Source organism: Saccoglossus kowalevskii, chromosome 20 (assembly GCF_978046115.1).
Source record: "Saccoglossus kowalevskii chromosome 20, keSacKowa6.1, whole genome shotgun sequence".
NCBI lineage: Eukaryota > Metazoa > Hemichordata > Enteropneusta > Harrimaniidae > Saccoglossus > Saccoglossus kowalevskii.
The window spans coordinates 11,476,172-11,500,034 of NC_140660.1; the positions used below are offsets into that span (position 1 = coordinate 11,476,172).

A 23,863-nucleotide genomic window follows, 5' to 3' on the forward strand; every position below is an offset into this window, starting at 1 on the left:
CGTTTCAGAGAAGAAGTCGTTTGAAGTTGGCGGAAGAATAATAATAATAAATATAGCTGCAGAGCAGCTATTAACGGCTTTCAAGAAAAAGGACCATAACACTATTAAATTTGGAAAAAAAAAGTTTGAAGATTTGATTTGTGCAATGTATATACATGTAGGTTACATGACGTTCTGGCCCAATGCCTTCATTATAGCGCTATTTCTATGTCTCTAAATTCAATAGTGCTCGAGATATTGTATATATGCATATTTAATGAGTTCTATGACCATATATGGTCAACGAATATGTTGGTCAATTTTCTTGTCTATTGCCTTCGGTATACTGTTAGTTCCATGTTTGTACATGCAATACTGCTTGAAATATTAGAGACATGCATATTTAATGAGATCTATGACCATATATGGTCAACGGATATGTTTGCCAATCTCTTTTCTATTTCCTTGAATATAGTGTTTGTTCCATGTTTGTACATGGAATAGCGCTTGAGATATTCGAGACATGCATATTTAATGAGTTCTATGACCATATATGGTCAACGGATATGTTGGCCAATTTTCTTGTCCATTCCCTTCAATATATCATTGGTACCATGTTTATACTTGCAATGGTGCTTGAGACACTGGAGACATGCATATTTAATGAGTTCTATGACCATATATGGTCAACGAATATGTTGGTCAATTTTCTTGTCTATTGCCTTCGGTATACTGTTAGTTCCATGTTTGTACATGCAATAGTGCTTGAGATATTGGAGACATGCATATTTAATGAGTTATATGACCATATATGGTCATGAAACACGTTGACAATTTCTCTTGTCCAAAGCCTTCAATATAGCAATGGTTCCATGTCTGTATGTGCAATAGTGCCTGAGATATTATAGGTATGCATATTTAATGAGGTATATGACCTTATATGGTCAACGAATATGTTGGCTCATTCTCTTGACCATTTCCTTCAATATAGCGTCAGTTTCACGTTTGTACATGCAATAGTGCTTGAGATATAAGAGACATGCATATTTAATGAGTTCTATGACCATATATGGTCAACGAATATTTTGGCCAATTCTCTTGTCTGTTGCCTTCAATATACCGTTAGTTCCATGTTTGTACATGCAATAGTTTTTGAGATACAAGAGACATGCATATTTAATGAGTTTCAAGATGGCGGCCGAACCACGTGACTAATCGAAAATCTGTTCCAGTCACTTTTAATGGCATGACATGTAGAAGGTATATACAAATTTTCAGGCAAAATGGTGCAGCCGTTTCAGAGAAGAAGTCGTTTGAAGTTGGCGGAAGAATAATAATAATAATAATAATAATAATAATAATAATAATAATAATAATAATAATAAACATAACAAAAACAATAGGCTTTCAAGCCTGAAGGGACTTGAAAGCCTAATAATAAACATAACAAAAACAATAGGCTTTCAAGCCTGAAGGGACTTGAAAGCCTAAATATAGCTGCATAGCAGCGATGACGGGTTTCGAGCCTGCGTGGCTCATGGCAAATTGCACTTGCTCAATGTGATTATTTGACGAATGTTTCATGTCTAGAATGAAAGATAGCAGACAAACTACACAACATATGGATTTGATTTCACAGGAATATGATAAACTTAATGCAAGGACAAATAGTTCATGAGTTATAGAACTTTTTCTCTTTTACTAAATCCAAGATGGCTGGCAAAGGAAGCCATTTTTCGATAATCTACTTTAGTAACTTTGTAGAGCTATCAACAGAGATACTATATGCTAAATTGCTTTTCAAACAAGGAAGCAGTTTTTAACAAGATAATTTTTTGAGGTTTTTTGAATTTTTGTGATAAATTCAACATGGCCGCCAAAACCACTTGAATCATGGGAAATATTTTCATGAACACATAATCATCTCATTGAGCGGATGTTGTATGCCAAGTTTTGTTTAAATCTGGCAAATCGTTCATAAGTTATAGCGTACTTTCACTTTTTTACTAAATCCAAGATGGCTGCCAAAGGAAGCCATTTTTCGAAAATCGGCTTCAGTAACTTTGTAGAGCTATCAACAGAGATACTATATGCTAAATAGATTGTCAAACAAGCAAGCAGTTTTTAAGATAATAATTTCTTGAGGTTTTTGGCATTTTTGTGATAAATTCAAGATGGCCGCCAAAACCACTTGAGTCATGGGAAATATTTTTATGAACACATAATCATCTTATTGAGTGGATGTTGTATGCCAAGTTTTGTCAAAATCTGGAAAATTGTTCATAATTTATAGCGTAATTTCACTTTTCACTAAATCCAAGATGGCTGCCAAAGGAAGCCATTTTTCAAAAATCTGCTTCAGTACCTTTGTAGAGCTATCAACAGAGATACTATATGCTAAATTGATTGTCAACCAAGCAAGCAGTTTTTAAGAAGATAATTTTTTGAGGTTTTTTGCATTTTTTGATAAATTCAATATGGCCGCCAAAACCACTTGAATCATGGGAAATATTTTTATGAATACATAATCATCTTATCGAAGGGATGTTGTATGCCAACTTTGGTTTAAATCTGACAAATTGTTCATGAGTTATAGCGTACTTTCACTTTTTACTAAATCCAAGATGGCTGCCAAAGGAAGCCATTTTTCAAAAATCTGCTTCAGTCACTTTGTAGAGCTATGGCCATAGGTGCTGCAAAGCGAATGTCTAATCACATGAACGAGCCATTTTTGAGAAGAAGATTTTAAAATTTTTTTGTCAATTTTCACAAAATCCAAAATGGCGGCCAAGGTCACATGACCGCTAAAGATTTTATTGCTGATATTTGCTAGACATGAGCCAATGATGCCACACAAAAAAACCGGAAGTTCCTAGACCCTCAGAAAGTGGTGCAATTGAGCACTTCCGGTTTGTGTTCTACCTAAGATGGCGGCCAGGTCATGTGACCTACATGGCTGGTTTTTGGATATGCACCACAACTCATGGCCCTTTATGAACATGGAAAATAGCAAATGAATTGCAGCATTATTTTTCAAGTTACAGTGCTTTAAAAAACGGTGGAAAAATAATAAGAATAATAATAAATATAGCTGCATAGCAGCAATCACCGGTTTTCAAGACCATGGCACATGGCCAAGTCACATGCAATGCATGGCCATGTATGACTGTTTGCAATAACCCTCAAAATTAACGTTGGTTCCATGTTTGTATATGTGATAGTGTCCGAGATATTATAGCCATGCATATATTAAATGCGTTCCATGACCATATATAGTCATCGGGTATGTTTGTCAATTCTCTTGTCCAATGTCTTCAATATAGCATTGGTTCAATGTTCCTACTTGCAACAGTGGCTAAGATATTAGAGACTTGCATATTTAATGAGTTCTATGACCATATATGGTCATCGAATATGTTGGTCAATCCTTTTGTGCAATGTCTTCAATATAGCATTGGTTCCATGTTTGTGTTTGCGATAGTACCTGAGATATAAGAGACATGCATATTTAATAAGTTCTATGACCATATATGGTCATCGAATGTGTTGGTCAATTTTTTTGTCCAATGCCTTCAATATAGATTTGGGGACATGTCTCTGTCTTTAAAAGTGCTCGAGATATTATGGATATGCATATTTAATGACTTCTATGACCATATATGGTCATCGAATATGTTAGTCAATTCTCTCGGCCATTGTCTTCAATATAGCGTTAGTTCCATGTTTGTATGTGCAATAGTTCTCAATATATGTCAATTCAATGTGTATCGTATATGGGCCCTCCCCCTTTCCCATAATGCAACATTGCTGACTATTTAATATAAAATGTGAAAAATATTCATAAATCAACTGCTCCAAAACTACTGGTCGCACTTGCATGATTCTTTGATTAATCTGTAGTATGTATGATGTTCTTCAAAATTATGGCGTATATGATTATGGCGCATATTATGACCATATATGGTCATGGAATGTGTTGGTCAATTCTTTTGTTCAATGTCTTCAATATAGCATTGGTTCCATGTTTGTACTTGCAATAGTGCCTGAGATATTAGAGACACGCATATTTAATGAGTTCTATGACCATATATGGTCATACACTATGTTGATCAATTCTTTTGTTCAATGTCTTCAATATAGCATTGGTTCCATGTTTGTACTTGTAATAGTGCCTGAGATATTAGAGACATGCATATTTAATGAGTTGCATGACCATATATGGTCATCCAATATTTTGGTCAATTCTCTTGTCCAATGTCTTCAATATAGCGTTAGTTCCATGTTTGTATGTGCAATAGTTCTCTATATATGTCAATTCAATGTATATCGTAAATGGGCCCTCCCCCCTTTCCCATAATGCAACATTGCTGGCTATTTTATATAAAATGTGAAAAATATTCATAAATCAACTGCTCCAAAACTACTGGTCGCACTTGCATGATTCTTTGATTAATCTGTAGTATGTATGATGTTCTTCAAAATTATGGCGTAGAAATTTGATACGATCAAAATTATGCAAATGAGATGCAAAACAATATTTCAGAAAATTCTAGAAAAAAAAGTCACATGACCGTTCAACTTTTTTTTCATGAAATACGTAGCTCTAGGGTCAATGCTTCTTTTAAGCGAAAGTTTGAAACTCCTAGACCCTCAGAAAGGTGTTTAAATGAGCATGCCATTTTTCGCCTAAAATTCAAAATGGCCGCCGTACCACGTGACCAATATGCGTCATTTTAGGATATGCACTAGATCTCATCAAACTTTACAAACATATGAAAAAATTTTCCAGATATGTGCAACGGTGTTCGAATGGCGCTTAGCGAAAAATCTGGCGGAATAATAATAATAAAAAAATATAGCTGCATAGCAGCAATCACCGGTTTTCAAGACCATGGCACATGGCCAAGTCACATGCAATGCATGGCCATGTATGACTGTTTGCAACGGCCCTGAAAATTAACGTTGGTTCCATGTTTGTATATGTGATAGTGTCCGAGATATTATAGCCATGCATATTTAATGAGTTCCATCACCATATATAGTCATCAGGTATGTTTGTCAATTCTCTTGTCCAATGTCTTCAATATAGCATTGGTTCAATGTTCCTACTTGTAACAGTGCCTAAGATATTAGAGACTTGCATATTTAATGAGTTCTATGACCATATATGGTCATTTAAAATGCTGGTCAATTCTTTTGTCCAATGCCTTCAGTATAGGTTTGGGTACATGTCTCTATCTTTAAAAGTGCTCGAGATATTATGGATATGCATATTTAATGAGTTCTATGACCATATATGGTCATCGAATGTGTTGGTCAATCCTTTTGTCCAATGTCTTCAATATAACATTGGTTCCATGTTTGTGTATGCAATAGTGCCTGAGATATTAGAGACATGCATATTTAATGAGTTCTATGACCATATATGGTCATCGAATATGTTGGTCAATTCTTTTGTCCAATGTCTTCAATATAGCGTTGGTTCCATGTTTGTACTTGCAATAATGCCTGAGATATTAGAGACACGCATATTTAATGAGTTCTTTGACCATATATGGTCATACACTTTGTTGATCAATTCTTTTGTTCAATGTTTTCAATATAGCATTGGTTCCATGTTTGTACTTGCAATAGTGCCTGAGATATTAAAGACATGCATATTTAATGAGTTCTATGACCATTTATGGTCATCGAATATGTTGGTCAATTCTCTCGGCCAATGTCTTCAATATAGCGTTGGTTCCATGTTTGTACTTGCAGTAGTGCCTGGGATATTAGAGACATGCATATTTAATGAGTTGCATGACCATATATGGTCATCCAATATTTTGGTCAATTCTCTTGTCCAATGTCTTCAATATAGCGTTAGTTCCATGTTTGTATATACAATAGTTCTCAATTTATGTCAATTCAATGTGTATCATGTATAGGCCCTCCCCCCTTTCCCATAATGCAACATTGCTGACTATTTTATATAAAATGTGAAAAATATTCATAAATCAACTGCTCCAAAACTACTGGTCGCACTTTCATGATTCTTTGATTAATCTGTAGTATGTATGATGTTCTTCTAAACTATGGCGTGGAATTTTGATACGATCAAAATTATGCAAATGAGATGCAAAACAATATTTCAGAAAATTCTAGAAAAAAAAGTCACATGACCGTTCAACTTTTTTTTCATGAAATACGTAGCTCTAGGGTCAATGCTTCTTTTAAGCGAAAGTTTGAGACTCCTAGACCCACAGAAAGGTGTTTAAATGAGCATGCCATTTTTCGCCTTACATTCAAAATGGCCGCCGTACCACGTGACCAATATGCGTCATCTTAGGATATGCACTAGATCTCATCAGACTTTACAAACATGTGCAAACTTTTTCAAGATATGTGCAACGGTGTTCGAATGGCGCTTAGCGAAAAATCTGGCGGAATAATAATAATAAAAAACATAACAATTACAAAAGGTTTCCAAGACATGTGTCTTGAAAACCTAACAATATAGCTGCATAGCAGCAATGACCGGTTTTCAAGACCATGGCACATGGCCAAGTCACATGCAATGCATGGCCAGGTATGACTGTTTGCAATAGCCCCCAAAATTAACGTTGGTCCCATGTTTGTATATGTGATAGTGTCCAAGATATTATTGCCATGCATATGTAATGAGTTATATGACCATATATAGTCATCAGGTATGTTTGTCAATTCTCTTGTCCAATGACTTCAATATAGCATTGGTTCCATGTTCCTACCTGCATCAGTGCCTAAGATATTAGAGGCATGCATATTTAATGAGTTCTATGACCATATATGGTCATCTCATATGTTGGACAATTCTCTTGTCCAATGTCTTCAGTATAGGTTTGGGTACATGTCCCTATCTTTAAAAGTGCTCGAGATATTATGGATATGCATACTTAATGTGTTCTATGACCATATATGGTAATCGAATATGTTGGTCAATCCTTTTGTCCAATGTCTTCAATATAGTATTGGTTCCATGTTTGTGCTTACAATAGTACTCGAGATATTAGAGACATGCATATTTAATGAGTTGTATGACCATATATGGTTATCGACTGTGTTGGTCAATTATCTTGTCCAAAGTCTTCAATATAGGTTTGGGTACATGTTTCTATCTTTAAAAGTGTTCGAGATATATGGATATGCATATTTAATCAGTTCTATGACCATATATGGTCATCGAATATGTTGGTCAATTCTCTCGTCCTATGTCTTCAATATAGCGTTGATTCCATGTTTGAACTTGCAATAATGCCCGAGATATTAGAGACACGCATATTTAATGAGTTATATGACCATATATGGTCATACACTATGTTGATCAATTCTTTTGTTCAATGTCTTCAATATAGCATTGGTTCCATGTTTATACTTGCAATAGTGCCTGAGATATTAAAGACATGCATATTTAATGAGTTACATGACCATATATGGTCATCCAATATCTTGGTCAATTATCTTGTCCAATGTCTTCAATATAGCGTTAGTTCCATGTTTGTACTTGCAATAGTGCCTGAGATATTAGAGACATGCATATTTAATGAGTTGCATGACCATTTATGGTCATCCAATATTTTGGTCAATTCTCTTGTCCAATGTCTTCAATATAGCGTTAGTTCCATGTTTGTATATGCAATAGTTCTCAATATATGTCAATTCAATGTGTGTCGTATATGGGCCCTCCCCCCTTTCCCATAATGCAACATTGCTGACTATTTTATATAAAATGTGAAAAATATTCATAAATCAACTGCTCCAAAACTACTGGTCGCACTTCCATGATTCTTTGATTAATCTGTAGTATGTATGATGTTCTTCAAAATTATGGCGTGGAATTTCGATACGATCAAAATTATGCAAATGAGATGCAAAACAATATTTCAGAAAATTCTAGAAAAAAAAGTCACATGACCGTTCAACTTTTTTTTTCTGATATACGTAGCTCTAGGGCCAATGCTTCTTTTAGGCGAAAGTTTGAGACTCCTAGGCCCTCAGAAAGGTGTTCAAATGAGCATGCCATTTTTCGCCTTAAATTCAAAATGGCCGCCGTACCACGTGATCAATATGCGTCATCTTAGGATATGCACTAGATCTCATCAACCTTTACAAACATATGAAAATTTTTTACAGATATGTGCAACGGTGTCGAAATGGCGCTTAGCGAAAAAATCTGGCGGAATAATAAAAAACATAACGATTACAATAGGTTTCCAAGACATGTGTCTTGAAAACCTAATAACGATTACAATAGGTTTCCAAGACATGTGTCTTGAAAACCTAATAATAAACATAGCAATTACAAAAGGGTTTCGCCCCATAGGGCTCGAAACCCTAATAATAATAAACATAGCAATTACAAAAGGGTTTCCGACCCATAGGGCTCGAAACCCTAATAAACATAGCAATTACAAAAGGGTTTCCGACCCATAGGGCTCGAAACCCTAAATATAGCTGCATAGCAGCGATGACGGGTTTCGAGCCTGCGTGGCTCATGACAAATTGCACTTGCTCGATGTGATTATTTGACGAACGTTTCATGTCTAGAATGCAAGATAGCAGACAAACTACACAACATATGGATTTGATTTCACAGGAATGTGATAAACTTAATGCAAGGACAAATAGTTCATGAGTTATAGAACTTTTTCTCTTTTACTAAATCCAAGATGGCTGCCAAAGGAAGCCATTTTTAAAAGTCTACTTCAGTAACTTTGTAGAGCTATCAACAGAGATACTATATGCTAAATTGCTTTTCAAACAAGCAAGCAGTTTTTAACAAGATATTTTTTTGAGGTTTTTTGAATTTTTGTGATAAATTCAACATGGCCGCCAAAACCACTTGAATCATGGGAAATATTTCCATGAACACATAATCATCTCATTGAGCGGATGTTGTATGCCAAGTTTTGTTTAAATCTGGCAAATCATTCATAAGATATCGTGTACTTTCACTTTTTACTAAATCCAAGATGGCTGCCAAAAGCAGCCATTTTTCGAAAATCTGCTACAGTAACTTTGTAGAGCTATCAACAGAGATACTATATGCTAAATTGATTGTCAAACAAACAAGCTGTTTTTAAGAAGATAATTTTTTGAGGTTTTTTGCAATTTTTTGATAAATTCAATATGGCCGCCCAAAACCACTTGAATCATGGGAAATATTTTTATGAACACATAATCATCTTATTGAAGGGATGTTGTATGCCAACTTTGGTTTAAATCTGGCAAATTGTTCATGAGTTATAGCGTACTTTCACTTTTTACTAAATCCAAGATGGCTGCCAAAGGAAGCCATTTTTCAAAAATCTGCTTCAGTCACTTTGTGAAGCTATCAACAGAGATACTATATGCCGAATTGTTTTTCAAACAAGCAAGCAGTTTTTAAGAAGATAATTTTTTAAGTTTTTTGGCATTTTTGTGATAAATTCAACATGGCCGCCAAAACCACTTGAATCATGGGAAATATTTTTATGAACACATAATCATCTTATTGAAGGGATGTTGTATGCCAACTTTGGTTTAAATCTGGCAAATTGTTCATGAGTTGTAGCGTACTTTCACTTTTTTTTAAATCCAAGATGGCTGCCAAAGGAAGCCATTTTTCAAAAATCTGCTTCAGTCACTTTGTAGAGCTATGGCCATAGGTGCTGCAAAGCAAATGTATAATCACATGAATGAGCCATTTTTGAGAAGAAGATTTTAAAATTTTTTTGTCAATTTTCGGAAAATCCAATATGGCGGCCAATGTCACATGACCGCTAAAGATTTTATTGCTGATATTTGCTAGACATGAGCCAATGATGCCACACAAAAAAACCGGAAGTTCCTAGACCCCCAGAAAGTGGTGCAATTGAGCACTTCCGGTTTGTCTTCTACCTAAGATGGCGGCCAGGTCATGTGACCTACATAGCTGGTTTTCGGGTATGCACCACAACTCATGGCCCTTTATCAGCATGCAAAATAGCAAATCAATCGCAGCATTATTTTTAAAGTTACAGCGCTTAGAAAAAACGGCGGAATAATAATAAGAAATATAGCTGCAGAGCAGCTATTAACGGCTTTCAAGCCTGAAGGGCCATAACACCATTAAATTTGAAAAAAAAAAGTTTGAAGATTTGATTTGTGCAATGTATATACGTGTAGGTTACACGACGTTCTGGCCCAATGTCTTCATTATAGGGCTATTTCCATGTCTCTAACTTCAATAGTGCTCGAGATATTATAAATATGCATATTTAATGAGTTCTATGACCATATATGGTCAACGGGTATGTTGGCCAATTCTCCTTTCCATTGCCTTCAATATAGCGTTGGTACCCTGTCTGTACATGCAATACTGCTTGAAATATTAGAGACATGCATATTTAATGAGTTCTATGACCATATATGGTCAACGGATATGTTGGCCAATTCTCTTTTCTATTGCCTTCAATATAGTGTTTGTTCCATGTTTGTACATGGAATAGCACTTGAGATATTAGAGACATGCATATTAAATGAGTTCTATGACCATATATGGTCAACGGATATGTTGGCCAATTTTCTTGCCAATTGCCTTCAATATATCATTGGTACCATGTTTATACTTGCAATGGTGCTTGAGATATTGGAGAAGTGCATATTTAATTAGTTCTATGACCATATATGGTCAACGAATATGTTGGTCAATTTTCCTGTCCATTGCCTTCGGTATACCATTAGTTCCATGTTTGTACATGCAATAGTGCTTGAGATATTGGAGACATGCATATTTAATGAGTTATATGACCATATATGGTCATTTAAGATGTTGACAATTTCTCTTGTCCAAAGCCTTCAATATAGCAATGGTTCCATGTCTGTATGTGCAATAGTGCCTGAGATATTATAGGTATGCATATTTAATGAGGTATATGACCTTATATGGTCAACGAATATGTTGGCTCATTCTCTTGACCATTTCCTTCAATATAGCGTCAGTTTCACGTTTGTACATGCAATAGTCCTTGAGATATAAGAGACATACATATTTAATGAGTTCTATGACCATATATGGTCAACGAATATTTTGGCCAATTCCCTTCTCCGTTGCCTTCAATATACCGTTAGTTCCATGTTTGTACATGCAATAGTTTTTGAGATACAAGAGACATGCATATTTAATGAGTTCCAAGATGGCGGCCGAACCACGTGACTAATCGAAAATCTGTTTCAGTCACTTTTAATGGCATGACATGTAGAAGGTATATACAAATTTTCAGGCAAAACGGTCCAGCCGTTTCAGAGAAGAAGTCGTTTGAAGTTGGCGGAAGAATAATAATAATAATAATAATAAACATAACAAAAACAATAGGCTTTCAAGCCTGAAGGGACTTGAAAGCCTAATAAACATAGCAATTACAATAGGGTTTTGCCCCATAGGGCTCGAAACCCTAATAATTAATGATGATGATGATGATGATGATGATGATGATGATGATGCTGATGCTGATGATGATGATGCTGATGCTGATGATGATGCTGATGCTGATGATGATGATAATAATATGCCTAGGAATGTTACATTCAGAAATGAACTTGATTTGGACATGGAGGTAGAAAAGAGAAGGAGTGAGGACGCTATTGTTTCGGCTGGCTTCATGATGCTTTGGATTTGTTTACTCAGTACACATTGTAATTAGTTTGCAAACACGCTGTACAATGTCACAGTTAATCGGCTTACATGTTTCGGCTGTATTCGGAAGCTTCACGAAGATTCTCAACGCACTGCGCATGCCCAAACAAATAACAATAATACAAAATGCAGCGAAAAACGTATGCTGAGTGTACTCAATGCCCAAAATCTATTACAACAAAAGGCGCGATTTTTGACATCTGCACAGTTCTGCATATCGATGAAAAATGACTACTGTAAAATCTGTATTAAAAGCCGCAGCTTCTATTAAAATGGTAGAATGCAACAGAGAGGATGCGGCTTCTATTAGAGAATCTACACATATGAGAAATGATGAATTTTTGGTTCTCAATTGTACAAAAAGATTGGGTGCGACTTCTATTAGGGATGCGGCTTCTAATACAGGTTTTACGGTAGTCAAAACATCTTGTTATAATCTTATCATGTATCTTTAAATTTCACTGTGGAAATTTGCAGGATTTTTTTAATCAATGTCCAAAGTTGGACGAATATTGCGATGAAAAATATCAAAAAAGAAGTAAGCACACATCTTGGTAGCGTCCGTATGCAGAATTTCCGGTATCTACAAGTGTGAAATGACCTTTGTGGTCCGATAAAGGTCATTGCGCATGCACAATTCTTTTATTTATGGTTTGCGCATTCAATTTTATAGATGATGTTTAAACGGAATTTATTTTTTTCAGTTCTACTCTCGTTTTCTTGTGTAAATAAGCGGCTATCATCATGTAGATAAAACAACTTCTAAACAAAATCAATAAGTGGCTTAACCAGACCGAAGACAAAGGATGTTTATAAGATTAACATGGGCTTAAATAGCGTCCTCACTCCTTCTCTTTTCTACCTCCATGAGAATGAGAGTATCATCGCTAACATTCTGTTGTTTAGATGTTCATTGTAAAATACCCGATGTACCACTCATTGAGATTGCCCTTGTAGCTCCCTGCTTTTTCAATCACTCCACGACAGATGTATTAACTCTATCGACAACAAGAACTGCAGCAAACCCAAGGGCTAGAGAACTGTAACTACTTCCGGGGTGAATATAAATTACCATAAAAACCGTCCATGCCTAGGGGGAATTACTGTGACTCCAAGAAAGTATGAAACGGCAATATTGCAATATGAGACACTATTTTTGCCGAAGATATCCTCGGGGCGGACATCCGGGCATTTTCATCGCCTGGCAACCCGCGGCGGTGAAAACAAAGGCCCAAAACTCGCAGAAAACAGTACTTTGGGATGATTGTTGAGACTCCCCTACGTGTGTAACATATATAAATTTGGTTGTTCGGGATTACTTGAAAGTTGAGTTTGTGTTGTTTTCTCGAATTTTCACCGGCTCGACCGGCGTACCACAGCAGCGCGCACAGAGCCCATAGAAATACATGGTACAGTGGTGCGCGTTTTAGCAACGTGGAACGTCTTGTGACGTAGCGTCGCCCCCGAGGATAGTTATATTTCTCAAGATGTTGGCATTGTTCCCTGTGGTAACACTTTGTGTAATGCAGCTATTTTGTTTTGCAAAATAGTGTCTCGTACTCCGAGTTGCCGTTCCATTCTCACTTGCGGTCAATGTAAGTGCAATAAATTGGGTAATTCAGTCAGTGCTGACAAAAACAAGAAAACGACTGGGAAATATATTTTAAAAATTGAGGTCAACAAACTGTTTGGTTTCTATCAACGCCTAATCAAATGTACCAGTTTGGTAGGCGGCGTACCAGTTCTGTATGTCTAGGCACAGTCCCTCAACTGTGGTCTAGGACATAACGGTGTCATCGGTATTTCATTAACAACGGTGTAAACAACCCGTGTTACGATGGAATAAACGTGTTAGCAGGGCCTCTGTCGATTTCTGTGACACAGAACTCATCGTTCGAGTCTGCAAACAACTGATCTCGGAATTGAAAGAGTAAATACCTTAATAAAATGTCAAACTGTTCAGATCCGTCATTTATTCGTGAAACGGTACTCTAATGTTGTTAGAGGCAGCCATTTTGAATCTCTGGTATCTGGGTCGATCTCGCAAGTTCTCGCGAGAGGAAGCAATCGTTCATTACAAGTACGGGTGTGAGCTGTGAATATAATTTGATGCATGCGTATTCCATCATTTTCTGTCAATATTAAAGTTATTAGAAGTAATTATATAAGTTAAATTTTGACATGCCCTGCACGTTCGTTTCCTGATTCGTATTTATCGTTGTATAAATTTTGTTCTCGCAAACTTTCCTCCCCTACAACTTGAAATGACCGAATCTAAATCCTACGCAGGCGCACATTCTCGGATTCTTCTACGAGTTTCAAAGCGGTTCATTCAGTCGTCTGCCTAAATATTGAAGATTATCAGGGAACTTGCGCTGTAAATGAAATATTGGACAAGTCTCATCTGCGAAACGTTCTAGTAGTTATTCAAATCGTTGCTCAGATTAAAGACTATTAATATCGAGTTTCTGCTGTCTTCGTTTCGTTACCAAAGCAGCACCCGGCGTCGTCAACAGCGGTAGTTTGTATTTTTGCTCTCTCCAACGTTTCCCATCATCAACATTAATAATATTGTAACTTTTACTTGTTGGCTGCTGATTCTACTTAACTGACGGTGAATTTATCGCTGAATAGATATGGCTGATTCGGACACACTATCGTTGGTAAGTGTATTTCATGAAATCCCCTTCTAATAACTATAACACTACCGGTATACATATGCGAGCTGTGCCAATATTCCCACGTCCAAACAAATGCATAATTTGTACCAAGATACTGTTGACAACAAAAAACATTACCCCCAATTTTTATAAATATTTAAAAATTTCACAATTCAAACTGGAACCAGAGATTTGTCGATGGAATGACACAAGGAACATTTTCAAGTTACATTGTTGCACACTCTGATTGGTTGTTTGTGTTTAACAACCACTATTGAAATTTATAAATATTGATAAAAAAAATTAAGGTTATGATTTGTTTTGTTGAAAAAAAAAAAGGCTTTAAAGCGAGGGGTGTCGTCACCTGCGCGTGCGTCAGATGGCCATAGCGTGTCATTGTTTACAAACATACGTCTATCTAAGAGCCTTTGTGTTTTTAGCGTGAGTTGTTATCGTTGCTTGGGACTCAATTCCCACACGTGCGCAGGTGACTACCCTCCCGCTTTAATATAAGTTCTTTACCATGAATATTTTGATAAATGAACTCATCCACCTTAACATTATGGTAGAAATTCGTTGACCCAGAGATGGCATTGTCAACTTGAGCATGCAACACACCAAGAGACGTCTCACGGAATATTCTTCTTGGTGTTGCCATGGTTGCCCATCTCCATTTTATCTTGCTTCATTGATGCAACAGATTGAAATTCCATATATTACTAAAGGGTTATTCCTGGGATGCCTTAAAGTATACAGTACAATGTGAGTAATGACTGGCATGTAGTAGAGGTAAATGCGACAGTGTACTGTCTGAGTGCATACTTTGCAGTATCCTCATAACAACCGTATTATTATACATCTTCTCCAACCAAACACTCAGTTTAAAACGCCCAGAGCTGAGCAAAATAGTAAAAATTATTATTAAAACTTTCTTGCTATGGACTTTGTTTCCAAAAGCATTAGCCATCTTGGCTTAGCTTAATTTTAATTTTTGGCGTTTTTCCCATGATTTCCTTATATGGTAGAATGCAGATACCTCAATTACGACATGCTGTAACTGATGATGATACATTCTCCGATATATAATAATAAAACAACCCCTGAGTTATCAGTTATGTTGGTCACGGACTCACCTTAAATTCATCCAAGTTCCACTGTTCGGCTTATGAGTTCAGTGGGTAACTTGCCTGCAACAACGCTCTTTTATTTAAACTGTGAGATCTCGCGAATTGTGTGAAAGACAGGCACCAAACGTCTGGCGAAAAAAATAGAATGATTGATTTTGAACTTGAATTTCTTTATTTTGACAGGGGAATATTGCAGTTGAATACCCTGTGCAGCATGGAAATATCCCCCAAAAATCCTTCGAAATAAATTCTGAGTGAAAATAAAATACATGTACTTTACAGTAGAGCAAATACAGTTTTAGCCTAGTCTTTTCACCACCAGACCTTCTTGCTCAAATTTGTCTGCATATTTTTCTTGTACACGTATTCTTCAATATTTCTGGAAATGAACTCTAATTTTAGAGCCAACAGACAAATTTGGCTGTTTTTGTCCTAATCTTCTGAAGAAAAGTAATATGACAGAACCCCACACCCTTCCCTGGGCTTTTGTTGCGTATAGAAGTTATTTTCACGAGTGATGTGGTGTATCCTGCAGCCGTATTCGCGAGTGAAAGTACAGCGGAATATACCGCATTTCGAGTGACTGGCTAAAGGTACCATTAATGTTGTTCAAATTTCATTTCACTCAGCAAGTATATTCATTTACCCCAAAAGAAAAATATCTTCATATTGTTTATTTCTGCTACAATGTATGTTTCGAAAAACGGTACTCCTGAAGGGACTACTTTGTTTGCTCTCAGACCTCATTTGCATATGAGGTGTGGAAAGACCGATTTTGATTTCATGGACGAATCGAAATAAACTGCAGTACATATGTAATAATAAATGGGACTATTTTGTGACTTTGTGATGAAAAAAAAGGGAACTGGTGGTGAAAAGATTAAAAAAATGATTAAATACACACCTGTATATGATCAGTTGGTGCTTGAATCTATATTGTAAAACATACAGTTCAAGTGTTCTATACTATATTTTGACTGTATACAAAGATGTCAACGATAAATATTAAACATTATTTGTTGAATTTTGTTTCCATGAAAGAATACAGGAAAATATACTTTATTCAATCATGCAGCCTTATTCATTAGATAATTTATAAACCTTTTTTTTTTTTTTTTTATTTTATAGGCTCGTCTGAATTATTATTGCCAAGAGAAGTATTACAGACACATGTACAATGCAGCATCTGAGAGTCTGAAAAAATATGGCAGTGATCCTGTATTGTTGTTTTTTAGGGCATACAGCTTGGTACTGGAAGGTAGAATAATTTAACTTATGTTAGCCAAATTCAAATGTTTGTACTACTGAGCATGTTACTGCACATATATGCAATGCATTATGGGAGATAACTTTCTATTGTATGTAATGGAAAATTAGTATCTTACTGGAAACAGATGTTTTTTAACAATATTATTCATATCAATAATATATGTATGATTTCAATGTTACCAATCAATATTTTGAGATATGAAAATGCACATGTATAATCTAACTTTGGGAACCAGTGCAAAAATGTTAAAGGCTATTGTGAGTTCATTTTTTTCATTTTCGGTATTTTGAGGGCAGGTAACTTTCACATTTTGCTAGCTCTGCCAGGAAGTTTCAGCCCTGCATTACAAATATTTCAAGCTCATTCCAAGTAAGTGTGAGCACCACAAAAACTTAGCATTCTACCGACACAGAAAATAGATAATTTAAATTTCCCATTATAAATTGTTTCATTCTTGTGTCATGATGTTTACATAAGCCATTGGAGGTGACTATTTTTATCCTATGATATTATTTAGTAATATAGTTATTTATTTTATGCTTTCAGATCGAATTCCAGAAGGTATGAGAGAGTTGGAAGCGATAAAAGACAAACCTGAGGTCATGTTATGCTCCATTATGGCATTAATGTATGCACACAAAAGATGCAAAACTGTGGGTAAGTTGTGGGGACTACTTTATTTGAAATCTCAGAATACATGCTTTTTTGAGGTGTTAAATGCACCTGATCACTACATTTTGATATGCATATACATGTATTTGTTAAAGCAGTTTGATCAAGTTCAAATTTTGCACTACATTGTTGCTGCACATATATGCAATGCATTGTGGGAGAGACCTTCACAAGAATATGGCAAAGTATGTACTCAAGCACGACTAGATGTTCTCAACTAAGAATTATTTGATAAAGTCATTGAGGCGTTTTTTGGACTACTGTATTGCATGCGTCAGAATACATACTTTTGTAATGGCGTTATATGTCACCTGATCACCCGAGTGTATTGATATGTAAAAAGTAGTGCTGTTGGTGTAACTGAAAATGGCGGAATAAACAAGAAGTTAAATTTGAAAGCTCTCTGGTTTCTTTGATGTTTCGTGTGTTCCTGAGTCAACACATCACAGTCACCAAGCTGCTGTTCAGCATATTTTATGTACAACTTCATAATATTTGTACATCAGTTTTCTTATCAATACTGTGATTGGATTTCAGATAAAGAAGCTATCCAAGAGTTGGATGCGAGATTGAAAGAAATACGAAAACAAGCCAGAGAAAAGGTAACCCCTTTTTTTCAACATGTTAACACATCACCTACTTCACGCCATTATATATAATTCATATCAGCTGTTATGTATTAAAGCACGGTGGTCGTTGCGCTGTGCATGTGCGACATTTGTGTTGATAAACATTGATTTCTCCACAATCCAATACGATCTTCTAATGGAAATCACAAGTATGAGGTTTGACACGGGTGCGACTTGCACTGATTACCGCCGGTGACTCCTTCGATACCTTCCAATCACCCAAAATTACCTAATTAAAGCCTGGTAACGCCTCAGTTTGTACTTGTTGATCTGCGCAACGGTCTAAGTCGCCATCTTTGTTTATACGAGACCCATATATCTCGCACATGTGTGACGTGACGACTACCACCTTTTAAGCATGGTTGATGTAGGGATAGTGCATTACATTGAATAATGTGGGCAAGGTTTCTACAGTTTTACTATGTTTGTTATAATAGGCTTTATATTTTGCTGCACTATTTCTATGGCATACTGGTAGACATGATAAAGCCAGGGAGTATGTGGACAGAATGATTTGGCAAGGTTTCTACAGTTTTACTATGTTTGTTATAATAGGCTTTATATTTTGCTGCACTATTCCTATGGCATACTGGTAGACATGATAAAGCCAGGGAGTAAGTGGACAGAATAATGTGGGCAAGGTTTCTACAGTTTTACTATGTTTGTTATAATAGGCTTTATATTTTGCTGCACTATTCCTATGGCATACTGGTAGACATGATAAAGCCAGGGAGTATGTGGACAGAATGATTTGGCAAGGTTTCTACAGTTTTACTATGTTTGTTATAATAGGCTTTATATTTTGCTGCACTATTCCTGTGGCATTCTAGTAGACATGATAAAGCCAGGGAGTATGTGGACAGAATAATGTGGCAAGGTTTCTACAGTTTTACTATGTTTCTTATAATAGGCTTTATATTTTGCTGCACTATTCCTATGGCATACTGGTAGACATGATAAAGCCAGGGAGTATGTGGACAGAATGATTTGGCAAGGTTTCTACAGTTTTACTATGTTTGTTATAATAGGCTTTATATTTTGCTGCACTATTCCTATGGCATACTGGTAGACATGATAAAGCCAGGGAGTAAGTGGACAGAATAATGTGGCAAGGTTTCTACAGTTTTACTATGTTTGTTATAATAGGCTTTATATTTTGCTGCACTATTCCTATGGCATACTGGTAGACATGATAAAGCCAGGGAGTATGTGGACAGAATAATGTGGGCAAGGTTTCTACAGTTTTACTATGTTTGTTATAATAGGCTTTATATTTTGCTGCACTATTCCTATGGCATACTGGTAGACATGATAAAGCCAGGGAGTATGTGGACAGAATAATGTGGGCAAGGGGTCTACAGTTTTACTATGTTTGTTATAATAGGCTTTATATTTTGCTGCACTATTCCTATGGCATACTGGTAGACATGATAAAGCCAGGGAGTATGTGGACAGAATGATTTGGCAAGGTTTCTACAGTTTTACTATGTTTGTTATAATAGGCTTTTTATTTTGCTGCACTATTCCTATGGCATACTGGTAGACATGATAAAGCCAGAGAGTATGTGGACAGAATGATTTGGCAAGGTTTCTACAGTTTTACTATGTTATAATAGGCTTTATATTTTGCTGCACTATTTCTATGGCATACTGGTAGACATGATAAAGCCAGGGAGTATGTGGACAGAATGATTTGGCAAGGTTTCTACAGTTTTACTATGTTTGTTATAATAGGCTTTATATTTTGCTGCACTATTCCTATGGCATACTGGTAGACATGATAAAGCCAGGGAGTATGTGGACAGAATGCTGAAGATGTCACCTCAAGCCACTGATGTAAGTAATGAAATAATTAATGAATTTATTTTAGAAAGGCCTGTTTTCTCCAAGGAACTACCATATCCTCAGAACTTTGATGAGCTTTGGTGATGATATTGGCCTGAATTAAGGGTCAAAATGTCTTGGAAAAATACAAGAAAGTTTGGGAAAAGGTTTGGAAAAGTCTTGGAAATCATTTGGTGCTATGGACCCTGCATTAACCATGTAAATTTATTCCAACTTCACAAAGAACGGGGCTGTTGTACTTTCGTCTCTGTAGCAACTATTAGTTGTTACCATGTATGCTTAGAGTATATAAAAACTGTCACATATATTGTTTGGGACATTAGCATATTCAAATTAGTAGTATTTATCAACCAATCAGATACAAGCAAAATCCACTTGAGAACCAGAATTTTAATTGCATATTACAGATTAAGACATGGTATGTACAAATCTTTTGATATGCATACAGTCGCTGGGCTGGTGTGGCTTGTGTATACAGAGGGGGCGGGGGGGGGGGGGGGGCAAGGGTTATTTTCGTTCAACGTAATTGCAATATTTTTTTGTTCGTACAACGTAAATAGAAAAAATAAATTCCGTAATTCTGTAATCACAGGCTGGACGTACAACGTAATCAATCAAATATTTTTTTTCGTACACTGTAAAAATGTGTCATTTTTCTCGTACGTACAAAAATTCACATCTAAATAAAAAAATCGTAAAGAATAATCCAGGGAAATTACATTTTAGAAACTGTAAAACGACTAGATGATACAATTCACTACAAAATTGAATGTCAAGACGTAAAAGGCCCTCTAGCCGAATGAAGAGCATTACGAGGGTAATATGCGCATGCGTCTCTTCACACGGCGCAGCAATGGCGGAGAATTTGAGTCGGAGAGCTCGTCGGACCATTCAATGTTCCATTTGTTAACACTGTAAACTGTAAAAACGTCTTTTTTTTCTTCGTAAATTGTGAAAAGCCCTTTTTATTTCCCGTAAAACTGTACCAGCTACCCCCCTTGCCTCCCCTCTATATATCTGGTAACATTGCTTATGTGTGGGCTTCGAATATGGACAGCACCATCAATGTGATGAAACCCATTAACGGTGCTGAATGTCACTTAATTAAAATATAATTGCAATTCACCTCACTGATCATGAGCATTGGTTGTGGAATATGGAAAAAGGGACCGAAGAATGCTCACTTCGTACACAATATGCTCATATGAGGTTATTACAAGAATACCTAAAAGTATACACGAAGACAGTACAGCTGGAGTATCAGACAGTATGCTGCGTGTATTCTCGTAATAACCGTATTATTATATATCTTTTCTTTCCAAGGATACACCATGGGAAATTTAAAATGCAAAACAGAATCAGCGAGCTTCTTTGTGGAGTCTGGTCAAACTGTAGTCAAACTCTGGTGGCAGCCTTAGTTTTTTTTTTAGTAGAGAGAGATTACGCGCGTAATCATTCTATATTTGGAATTCGCGTTTTTTAATATGGTAGTATGAAAATACCCTGTAAAATACTGCAAAATTGCGGCACGCTGTAACGTATGGCGTTACGGTGACAGATGTATAATGATAACATTTAACAAGGTTATGACGTAGACATAACTCATATATTACCTGAAAGTGCAATTATTAATAGAATTTAATATATTTTGAAACGGCGGAATCGTGTATATTCAGTTTTGACCCCCTACTGTATTGTCTATTGTGGTTATTTGAAGACTGTACACACTATCTATCATACGAAACACAAAATTTAAGTGTTTCTGGCCTTTGCACTCAAATCTGAATGAGTGAAGACAAGCCTTGATAGGTTTTGATTGTATACAGAGCCACCAGTGGCTGTTCTCTGCTCCATGCATCAAGGCAATGCATCCAGACTACTGTAGAATATTTTATTTTTGCTTGGAATAAATTTTCGCTAAAGGAATGAGTCGGTGAAAATATAATCCAGCGAACATAATTTTTTTTTCTATATTTTACATTAAACTTGTCAAAAATCAGTGAAAATAAATTCTATACAAAATACCAAAAAAGTCTTTTCAACAAAAATTAGTTCCAGCTAAAATAAAGTATTTTACAGTATTTATATTGAAAGTCCAATGTAAATATGTGCTTTATTTTATTCCCTTGAGAAAAATCATTTAGATGAATCATTATCAGTTTCACACATGAGACAGACTGAGCCTTTCTATTGTTGTTTAGGACTCAAGTCCTGTATGTGCAGGCAACTTCCTCTTTGCTTTAATAAAAGTGACATGTAAGCTTCTTGCAAAAACAAAATGAAATTTGAAGTTTTATTTAATATAGCAGGTCCTTCAGCATCTTGCAGACCCTGGATGATTTTTCACCAACCTTTTTTAATCCAACATGCCCTAGAAAATATCATCATATAACCACATAATGGTGTAACTAAGCATATTGCTTCATATACTGTGTTAACCTAACAAGGTCTCATCGTGTTTTAACAATATTATCAAAACAAAAACACTAGCGTAGTTACAATACTATCAAATACTGAAAAAAAGCCTTTCAAAATCAACATTTCTAGCTTGGCTATCAGCTTTGTCGAGCGGAGCTTATCATATCATATGAGTGATTGTCCGTCGTTGTCTGTCAACTTTTTGACTTCTTCTTGAAAACTACAATTGTTATTGCTTTGATACTTGGTGTATATGTACCTTGGGCAGACCTCTCTCAGATTTGTTCATTTCGTTATAACTTCAAATCTCAAAGCTATTTAATATATCTGTCTATTTTCATTTATCCAGGGTTTGATTCTTCGTGGTTGGATTGATCTAACTAGTGGAAGGGACGCCTATGTTAAAAAGTCCGTCAAGTTCTTTGATGATGCTTTGGAGTAAGTAATGTGAACAGTTTTATTCTTCAAACTTGTTTCTTTTGTACCCAGTGCTACCCCTCGGAAAGTAATTAATTTTCGCTGAAAAGATTTTTTTGGGTGTTTTGTATAGAATTTATTTTCCCTGATTTTTGACAAGGTGAATGGAAAATATAGGAAAACAGGTATATTCGCTGGATTTTATTTTCACTGAATCATTTGGTGAAAATTAATTTCAAGCGAAAATAAAGTATTTTACAGTACATGTAGCTTATTAGTTAATTTGCATAACACAAGGGCGGCCAATCAGGTATATAGTTAGCTACCTGTCAACCTGTCATTTCAGACAGTTACATTATTTCATTTGACAGGAGAAATGTCTACAAACCTGTCAAATTATGATTGAAAATAAATCACAAAATAATCATAAATATTCCACACAAAAAATTATTGTATGTTTGTGGTTACAACTTGATACTGGTACATGTATCTTTAATTTCAGACAGTTACATTATTTCATTTGACAGGAAAAATGTCTACAAACCTGTCAAATTATGATTGAAAATAAATCACAAAATAATCATAAATATTCCAAAAAAAATTATTGTATGTTTGTGGTTACAACTTAATACTGGTACATGTATCTTTCATTTCAGACAGTTACATTATTTCATTTGACAGGAGAAATGTCTACAAACCTGTCCAATTATGATTGAAAATAAATCACAAAATAATCATAAATATTCCAAAAAAAAATTATTGTATGTTTGTGGTTACAACTTAATACTGGTACATGTATCTTTCATTTCAGACAGTTACATTATTTCATTTGACAGGAAAAATGTCTACAAACCTGTCGAATTATGATTGAAAATAAATCACAAAATAATCATTAATATTCCACAAAAAAAATTATTGTATGTTGTTACAACTTGATACTGGTACATGTATCTTTCATTTCAGACAGGTACATTATTTCATTTTGACAGGAGAAATGTCTACAAACCTGTCAAATAATGATTGAAAATAAATCACAAAATAATCATAAATATTCCACACAAAAAATTATTGTATGTTTGTGGTTACAACTTGATACTGGTACATGTATCTTTCATTTCAGACAGTTACATTATTTCATTTGACAGGAAAAATGTCTACAAACCTGTCAA

At 35.5% G+C, this 23,863-nt stretch overlaps 2 protein-coding genes across 3 annotated transcripts in view; one reads left to right on the top strand and one right to left on the bottom strand.

The window, feature by feature from the left end:
* The window catches only part of LOC100376456 (coiled-coil domain-containing protein 13-like), a 38,715-nt gene extending 25,009 nt beyond the window's left edge, over nucleotides 1-13,706 (bottom strand). For both annotated transcript variants that reach the window (XM_085494655.1, XM_085494656.1), the window contains exon 1: nucleotides 13,595-13,706. The gene's annotated coding sequence lies outside the window, so the exon portion shown is untranslated. The remainder of the gene's footprint in view (nucleotides 1-13,594) is intronic.
* Nucleotides 13,707-13,953: 247 nt separating this feature from the next.
* Nucleotides 13,954-23,863, top strand: part of LOC100375115 (tetratricopeptide repeat protein 21B-like) — a 79,092-nt gene continuing 69,182 nt past the window's right edge. The window contains exons 1-6 of the mRNA XM_085494607.1: nucleotides 13,954-14,319; nucleotides 16,572-16,701; nucleotides 17,260-17,370; nucleotides 17,923-17,987; nucleotides 19,749-19,850; nucleotides 22,627-22,715. Of these exons, the coding sequence (XP_085350733.1) occupies nucleotides 14,293-14,319; nucleotides 16,572-16,701; nucleotides 17,260-17,370; nucleotides 17,923-17,987; nucleotides 19,749-19,850; nucleotides 22,627-22,715 (524 nt within the window). The 5' untranslated portion in view covers nucleotides 13,954-14,292. The remainder of the gene's footprint in view (nucleotides 14,320-16,571; nucleotides 16,702-17,259; nucleotides 17,371-17,922; nucleotides 17,988-19,748; nucleotides 19,851-22,626; nucleotides 22,716-23,863) is intronic.